Genomic DNA, 9,605 nt, shown 5'->3' with positions numbered 1-9,605 from the left:
CCTAAAAATTAACAGGGAAAATTGGGAAATTATATTTAGCAGAAAATGAAGCTCACTTTAGGACCATTAAGATATTTGCATGGTCATTTTCATGATTATTAAGCACATTTTCACAGCACAGTTCTCATTACTGTAATGCATCCACAATCGGATGTAGTTATGAGTTTGTAATTATCAGTATTTTTACTGATTGAATGGTAAAAATTTAATGAGTATCAATGATTTATTTAGTAACATTAGCATAAATACTTATTATTATTTTACTATTTAAATATCTCAGAATTAATATAATGTAAATTAAATCTAGCATAAATGGTCCTAAAACATGCTTCATTTTCTTTTAAAAAGAGAAAGTGTAATTTCTGGTTTTGCACAAACTCTTTTACTCTTCCACTTGACTGAAAGGCATGTGATCAGTCATGTCAGGAGCTATTCCTGAATGAAAATGGAACTACATCAGGCCGGTCTCAGGCTCTGGTTTCATACACTTCTCCCTGGAGGAAGCGTTGCAGCTCTGAGATGTGCAGGATTGCTGTTGGTGTGTAAAAGGACACCCGTGTCAGCTCTTGAAGGGTGGATCTGTGAGACCGAGCATTAATACGTGTCCGAATAAACATGGCTACAGTCCAGCTGGCCTCATGTTTATGAAAACGCTTGTGAAATTTGAGCCTTGTTAATGTTATCGTTAAAGTGAGTCTGATGGATCTAATGAACATCAGTGGTGAGAAATGATTCAGAGATCATTCAAAACTCTTCCTTTTGCAGATCATCCAGGACCGTGTGTTTCAACATAACACCCACAGCACTCTGATGTGGAATCGGTTGCCCGGAGGACTTTTCACTTTGCCCCAATACTCATCCTACCTAGGCGACTTCCCTTTCTTCTATGCTGTACTCGGTAAGCAGGCCACTGCTGTTTACTTTAACAACATGTTATTACGTCTGCGGTCAGTGTTTTATATATACAGTGGTGTGAATGAAATTGAATGTATTGATCATCTTCTTCACAGGTGTTAAACCACAGCAGAAGTTCACAGCCGTCATTCACGCTGTCACGCCTCTTGTATCTCAGTCTCAACCGATTTTCAAGTTGCTAGTGGCTGTGGCCAAATCACAGTACTGTGCCCAGGTCAGTGTTATTTTAGTATTATTTATGTGCTATTATAGTATTTTGAAATAGCTTTTGTTTTTATATTTTCAGTTTTCATTTAATTTTAGTTTAGGTTTTAGTCATTTTATTATGTGCCTTTGTCATTTTCATTAGTTTGGGGGTTTTTTGTAATATTTCTATTTAGCTTTAATTCATTTTAATTTAGTTTATTTTCCCTAATTCTAGTACTTCAACTTAATTTCTTTTTATTTCAGTTAGTTGCAAAATATCAGGCTTTCAGAAATATAGTCAAGCTCAAACACTTCAACTTCATTAATTCTAACTTTATTATTAAACAACTGCAAGAAAATGGAAACTATGGAAACAATAAAAACATCCACAAAGTAAAAAAAAACTACTGTGATAAAATAAACTACTATAATTACCATCTTTAAATATTGTGAGTTTATGATCTTGTTTATTAAGTTTGAATTCACTAACATTCAAAAGTAAGATTTTTGGGGGGGAAAAAGTACCGAAAGAAATTAAATTTATCAAAAGTGACAGTAAAATCTTTCATTCTTTTCAACATTGATAATAAGAAATGTTTCTTGAGCAGCAATTCAGCATATTAGAAGGATCATGTGACACTGAAGACTGGAGTAATGATGCTGAAAATTCAGCTTCGCATCACAGGAATAAATTACATTAAAAAAAAATATATTTAAATAGAATATAGTTATTATAAAGTATAATAATATTTCACAATATTACTGTTTTTACTGTATTTCTCATCAAATAAATGCAGCGTTGGTAATGTTTTCAAAAACATCAAAGAAACGTAACAACCCTAAACGTTTGTGTGATAGTGTATATGATATAAAAATGTAGTGAATAGTAGAAATGACCCTGGTACAGCCTGATTGACAGCATCTGTGTGCTTGTATCAGATCATTGTCCTGTGGAACTGTGACAAGCCTCTCCCTGCGAAGCACCGCTGGCCCGCCACCTCTGTTCCAGTCATCGTAATCGAGGGCGAGAGCAAGGTGAATCTCCACACCATGCTGTCTTTATATTCTCATCATATCAAATGAAGTGTCTGGTGTTACTTGCCTGCGATGACAAATGATGGATGGTGTATAGATTTGCTGCTGCCGTGGTTTTGCGCTCTGGCTTGAATGTTTTTCTTACTAAAGTTAGAGATATTGAGCATTTTCTGGAGGTTTCATGCATTGATTACATGTTTAGGTGATGAGCAGCCGATTTCTGCCCTATGAAAACATCAAAACAGATGCAGTCTTGAGTCTGGATGAAGACACTGTGCTCTCGACTACAGAGGTGAGCCAACAAATCAGAATGGTTCTAGGTTTTGAATTTTGCGTGCGTGTTGTATAAAACAAGTGCTCATGTTATTTCAGAAATTTGTACATTTGCTCATTAAAGTTTACAATATGTAACTTTTTATCCTTTAGTGGTTAAAGCATAAACACACATTACTTGGTAATGATCACCTTGATTATTGCCTCATCAGTGTGAATGTCACATGTAATAACATCAAAACTCAAGAGAACGAAAGAAGGATATTTGAAAAAACAAGTAAGATTTCATATGGAAGCTTGTTTCTGCCACGGAATAAAAAAAAAAAAATGTATTAAAAATTTTAACTCATCTCATAATGAGTGAGAAAAAAGTGAATCTCTCTTGAGTTTATCTATCAATTCTGTTTATTTGCTCTCACCGCGGAATATAAAATAAAACGTTAATTACAACTTTTTATCTCACAGTTCTGACTTTTTTCTTGCAATTCCAATTTTATATCTCACAATTCAGACATTTCTTCTCAGCATTGTGAAATAAAATGTCGTAATTACTTTTTATTTTTTTATTTTTTTTTATCCCTTGGCATAAGCAAGCTTCCATACTTATATGCTGTTGTTTTGACTTGCTGAAAATGATAGTTTTAAAAAAAAAAAAAAAAACGTCTCAAAAGTTTGGCAACACTGACATTAGACAAAGCAATTGTTATTCATATCAGATAACGATGAAAACTATTACTTAACAATAGGGATGCACCGATACCGATACTGCGCTCCTGTACTCGTACTTGTACTCTTAAAAATGCCCCGATACCAAAAGCCGGACAAACATTTACACTGTGTTTTTAAAAGAGAGTTATACATTTGTGAAACCAGGCCTCTAGACTCTTTTGCAGGACCAAACAATCCTGCCATTGGGTGCGAAGGTAGTGATGTGTTCCATTGAACTTCGTAAGCCTTCATGGCTGATCTCAGTAGTTAAAAAAAAAAAAAAAAAAAAACGTCTCAAAAGTTTGGCAACACTGACATTAGACAAAGCGATTGTTATTCATATCAGATAACGATTAAAACTATTACTTAACAATAGGGATGCACCGATACCGATACTGCGCTCCTGTACTCGTACTTGTACTCTTAAAAATGCCCCGATACCAAAAGCCGATACCAAACAGCGTGTGAATAGATCTATGTTCAGCATACAGCGAGTAGAATGGAGTTATTAGAGATTAAGGATGTCTATGAAGTACATGTAAGTAATTAATATAATGTTAAACATTCAATATTCACGCCTGTATAGCGGATGTGCCCGAGCTGATAAGCAGAGCGCGCTGAGTGGATTGAGCGCGCGGCTGCACAGATGCGCGAGCTTGTCGAGTGAATATCTCACAGACATCACTGGAAAGTTTGTAGTTTGGTCAGATATGTCAAAAGCAAGCAAGTAAAACAATGCACAAGTTACTAAAGTTATTTGACGGTAAGGAGAGCGAGAGCGAGAGAGCGCGACACTTCTGTTGCATGATCTTGATTGCTGTTCGCTCCATTAGCGCATGCATTTGGATTAAAACTAAATCGTAAATATAAAACAAACAAAAATTATAGGCGCATTCACTATAAACAGCATTTATTTTAAACGTCAAGCATACACAACTTTATTTAAAGCAGAAGTGAAACTAGCAGACTGGGTGAAATGCGATTACAGTATTGAGCTGCTGCAATGGAGCAGCTCTAATGTGCCATTAAAATGAACAGTGAAAGTAACAAAAGCTTATACAATAAATGTTAACAGGTATAATTAAGTGTGGAAATAACTGAAGGTAATATCTGTTTGCTAAATGAAGCCAACTAACATGATTCATATTCATATTCATATTATTATTTTGTTTCTGTAACAAACAGAAAAAAAAATTACAAATGCTGTGAAAATACAGGTATTGGTATCGACGAGTACCAAAAATGAAAGTATCGGTATCGGACTTGTTCTGAAAAAAGTGGTATCGGTGCATCCCTACTTAACAAGGCTATTTATTGGCAAATACACTAAAGTTGTAACTTTTAATTTGCATTGTTACAATGCAGTGCTATGCAAACTATGTTGATTAATGTTTTAACAAAATTTGTTACATTTTATTTTCAAACAAACAATGGAGCTTTAAATTGTATTTTCAGCAATAAATTGCTTATCAGTCACCCTGCTCTCTAAATATCAATATCTGCCGCATTGGTTGACCACTAACTTGAGTTTTACTCTTTTTATGCAGGACTGAATTCGTGAGTTAAATATTTCTGAAATCTTGTTTGTGTCTGAGCTTTTGGAAACAGTTTAAATTGTTCAACACAGTGACAAGTCTTAGGGTTTATGTGTGAATGGTTGAGTACTTATTAAAGAATTCTTGTTTCTGCAGGTGGATTTTGCCTTTACAGTTTGGCAGAGTTTCCCAGAGAGGATTGTGGGATACCCTGCACGGAGCCATTTTTGGGACTCTAACAAGGAGCGCTGGGGCTACACCTCCAAGTGGACCAATGACTACTCCATGGTGCTGACTGGAGCTGCTTTCTACCACAGGTAAGTTCCCTTCACAAGGAGGCACGAAGTCAGAACCTTCACCCTCTCTGCTCGTCTGTGGTGGAATGAGCTGCCAACATCCTGTACTGCTGAAACTGTCTAAGTACCCACATGTTCCCTAGGCGGGCAGCTCACTACTGTTAATGATTCATCACGGTTTTATAAAGGCATTTAACATGCTATCTTTTCTTACTCCAGGTATTATAACTACTTGTATACACACTACCTGCCCAGCAGCTTAAAGAGTATGGTTGACCAGCTCTCAAACTGTGAAGACATCCTCATGAACTTCCTGGTGTCTGCTGTCACTAAGATGCCTCCTATCAAGGTCACCCAAAAGAAGCAGTACAAGGAGACGATGATGGGACAGGTACAAACTGCATTAAATCAATGTAATTGTCGCCGTTCTCAGTTTCAGGTATTCACCTCGTATGTTCAGCTGTTTGAGTGCTAGTATTTCCTGCAGAGTTAAATCTGGAATTCTGGGGAAGGGTTGAGACACATGCAACACTATTTTCCCCTCCCAAAAATAGCTTATAATGACTTGAGGAAATACTTCAGCTTCCTCCAACAGCTTCTGCTATTCTCATATTAAGATAGTCTGTTATTTTGAATGTGTTCAGTGAATTCCCTCAGCACTTTCTGCAAATCCAAAATCTCACGAAACCTGTCAAGAACCAGTGTTATTTTAATATCAGTAGGTACTATTATAGTTTTTATAAATATTTTGAATTAATTTTTATATTTAAATATTCCATTTTAGTTTTAGTAATTGTGGTATGTGTTTTTTTAAATTATTATACTGATAACGAGTTCAAACAGATGCCATTAATACAGGTAACGAGTGGAGGACAGAGGAGCCTCTTAAAGAAGAAGTTACAGGTCTGTGAGAGCCAGAAATCTTGCTTGTTTGTAGGTGACCAAATACTTATTTTACCGAGGAATTTACCAATTAATTCTTTAAAAATCCTAAAATGTGATTTTCTGGATTTTTTTTCTCATTTTGTCTCTCATAGTTGAGGTATACCTATGATGAAAATTACAGGCCTCTCTCATCTTTTTAAGTGGGAGAACTTGCACAATTGGTGGCTGACTAAATACTTTTTTGCCCCACTGTATTTCACGTCAACATCAAAGGATTTTATTTTATATGTAAAATAATATGTAATTAAATATTTCTATGTAAAATAATTAAAACATTAAAATGTATTTTTAATAGCCAATAGCATATCTTGAATAGCCAATGTCTAAATATAATGTATTTTTGTTGTTGTTGTTGTTGATTAAAAGTCAGATTTAGGTAAAAAGCAAAGTACAAGCCATAATTCAGTTGTCACTCCACTTCTGAGTGCTTCATCGTGGTCTTAATTTGTTTATTTGGAAGTGACAAATGTGTTTTACATCTGGAAAGATTAGATGGTGACAACCACTTTTACAAATCAATCTAATAATAACAAATAGTTCATGCAGACGTCACTTGTCTAATGACAAACATGGAGGGACTAAAACAGGTGGTTTGCTAAAATTTTAAATGTTAACATCATTGTTCGCTAATAATTCTTTCTTTAAATTGATGTTCCAATCCATCCATTTAAATCTATTTATATTTTTTATATTTTCTCTAAAGGTTCAACTTCAACACCGTTCCATTTCAGAAAACGGCATCCAATAATCCCTATGTTGTTTCAGTGTGTACGTGGCTAGTATGTATTTCTAGAATCACTCGCTCGAAGCACACAGGATATAAGAGATATTTAACACTAGTTTTGCGTTTACTCTTGCAAATCAATGAAAGGTCTGAAAATGCTTGATTACGAGAGGACGTCATTCATTCAGAGCTTCAGGTCGAGTTTTGAGAACGTCTTCTATTGATTTTCTGTTAAGAAAGAACTATTAACTCACGATCACTCCTGTTTTTCTCAGATTGGGATGGATAGAGCTGGCTGTCTCAGTGGAGACTGATTCAAAAGTACTTTTGATCAAAATCCATACACTTTAACATGGTCTTAAGTCAGGGTAGATGCCATATTTAATGTTGCAGGAATGAAAACTCTGCTTTTTAGGGACGGACCTACATTTTGTTCAGTGGGCTGCACTGTTTTGTTGTCAATAAAAATACGTCTTTGAAAAAAAAAAAAAAACGTGGTATAGCACCATAAAACCGTACAACCTACAGTATTGAACCAACTGTTAATTAAATATGGCATATACACAGACTTAAGGTTTAATGTCCCTACAATTACAAAAAAAGTACCATATACAGTACTTTTGTTAGAGTATTTTCCCTATTAAAGACAATAGGGTTGAATATTATACATTGATGGTTTGGACCATGTGACGATAGAAATGTGTGAACTGGTAGTAATTTGTTTGACTGTTAATATATTTGCATGGCGATCATCTGATAGGACTGCTTTATTTTATATTTACAAAAAGAAAGAAACAAGGAGTAATACGGAACAGAATGTGACCCAAATAATGTAGGAAGAGGGAAAACATTTAGGAGGGTTGAGTTGTTTTGCATTAATGTAGAATTGTTCTGATGTGCATGAATTGGGCCAAAACTCTTGCAAATGTCTCTCCAAATAAGATATCGGTATCGGTATCGATATCGGTTATAGTCACATATATCAGCATTCAATCAGGCCTTTCTCTCTTTTTTTGTCTCAAGTAAATGTGCCTTTTCTCAAGACACTTCTGCGTTATTTTGTTAGCCTTCAGCATCACAATCTCCTCTATAGCGTTCTTCTTTCTGGTCTTGTTCCCTTGGTTTAGTTTTCTCTGTCAAACACTGGAGTTTTTCCCGATGGTTCAGTACTGACATTCCTGCCTGTTTTGTAGGAGACAGATCTCAGTCGCTCTTTCACTCGGCCTCATATTTATACGTGTATTTAGCACACTTGAGGATTCATGTATTTCTGTTTAGATTCTTTCATTCTTGGACTTTAATTTACATCATTACAAACAATAAACTGAAAATGGAATTTTTTTTAAGATATAAAAGTGATTTTGTAAGAAAAAGAAATAAATGATATTTGATACATTTGTATTTGTTGTTTTGTTTATATCAAGTGATATCAAACTGTCATATGTGACCCTGGAGCACAAACCAGTCTTAAGTCGCTGGGGTATATTTGTAGCAATAGCCAAAAATACATTGTATGGGTCAAAATTATAGATTTTTCTTTTATGCCAAAAATCATTAGGATATTAAGTAAAGAGCATGTTCCATGAAGATATTTTGTAAATTTCCTACCACCAAATACACAAAATAATGTTCTTTTTAGCAGCATCATTTAATGGAGATTTTGGGTATAAGATTTATAAAAATGACACCCTTCACCTTGAAATGGTTCTCAGACAGCTGTGGTTTGGCTGGAGTGGCTGCTGTAATGAAAGCTCAATTCTCTTTCAGTCGTTCTGGAGGGAATTACAGCGAGCCAAGCGAAGGCTTCTCATTTATAAATCATTGACAGCTTGGGCAAGGGAGACACTCATTGTGCTGGATTCTTCTTCTGTGGCTGCGTCGCGCTGAATCTCTGGAGCGCTTCATCCCCTCAAACACACATTATACTTACTGAATTTAACAACTGGCTTTCTTTCAGTTCCTGAGGCTGCTCGAGTTGAATTGGTGTTGCTCCTTAATACTGAAGTGGAGTTTGAATTGGAGTTTAATAGAGGATTTTTATTTAAAAAAATTACAAATTAAAATATTATTACAATTATTATTTTATTAAAATAAATGCATCGATAATGCTTATATACTCCCATGATTTTTAGAATTGTTTCTCAACAGATTCTCTGAGCTTAGTCCAATACTGTCAAAATAATTTGATGATAAAACAATGTCATTTTTCCATACAGCACAAAAGGTCACATTTATTTCCTACATAAATATATATAGGCAGAATAAATGTAATTACATCAATAAAATGTTTGATCATTAAATATAATGCGTTTAAATTAAATACATTTTTCTATGTCATTTTAAATATAATTAGGTAACACTTTACAATAACATTTGTTAATATTATTTAACTACATGAACGGATTCATATATATATATATATATACTGACACATATCATAGAGACAAATTCTAAAGCATTTATTAATCTTTGTTCATGTTAACTTCAACATTTACTAATACTTCATTAAAATATTTTTTTTTAAATCTGTTTTATCTGTATCTGTTTTGTATTGTATTATTTAATGGACCTGAAATAACAATGAACAGTTGTATTATTTATTAACTCGCGTTAATAAATATTGTAACAAATGTATTGCTCATTGTTAATGTTAATTAATGCATTAACTAATGCTAACTAATGAGACCTTATTGTAAAGTTTTACAATTATTTTTATTAACATTGTGTAATATTTCTGCAAATGGCCCGTATTTTGCATCTGTGTTATATATTTTGGGTAAATTACTTCATCCGTAGAATGAAAGTTTATAAATTAAATACACATTTCCATTTCAGATATTATTAATATCTTCCAATATTTTTGAAATAGGCCATGTGTTGTATTTAAAAAATATATATATATTTTTAATCACTAACAATATATGCAGTTCAGAAAATGAATTGGGATTTTAAAGTCATTCTCACACTGCCGACTGCATCCAGACTAAA

At 34.1% G+C, this 9,605-nt stretch overlaps 1 protein-coding gene across 1 annotated transcript in view; it reads left to right on the top strand.

Moving 5' to 3' along the window:
- The window catches only part of LOC107592164 (exostosin-1a-like), a 27,624-nt gene that overhangs the window by 10,148 nt on the left and 7,871 nt on the right, over positions 1–9,605 (top strand). The window contains exons 5-10 of the mRNA XM_016281567.1: positions 766–898; positions 1,011–1,129; positions 2,041–2,136; positions 2,339–2,428; positions 4,809–4,969; positions 5,168–5,339. Of these exons, the coding sequence (XP_016137053.1) occupies positions 766–898; positions 1,011–1,129; positions 2,041–2,136; positions 2,339–2,428; positions 4,809–4,969; positions 5,168–5,339 (771 nt within the window). The remainder of the gene's footprint in view (positions 1–765; positions 899–1,010; positions 1,130–2,040; positions 2,137–2,338; positions 2,429–4,808; positions 4,970–5,167; positions 5,340–9,605) is intronic.

This window comes from Sinocyclocheilus grahami, unplaced genomic scaffold (genome assembly GCF_001515645.1).
Source record: "Sinocyclocheilus grahami isolate Dianchi unplaced genomic scaffold, SAMN03320097.WGS_v1.1 scaffold150.1, whole genome shotgun sequence".
Taxonomy (NCBI): Eukaryota; Metazoa; Chordata; class Actinopteri; order Cypriniformes; family Cyprinidae; genus Sinocyclocheilus; species Sinocyclocheilus grahami.
The sequence above is the reverse complement of the archived record's forward strand: the minus strand, read 5'-3'. Positions and strand labels throughout refer to the sequence as shown.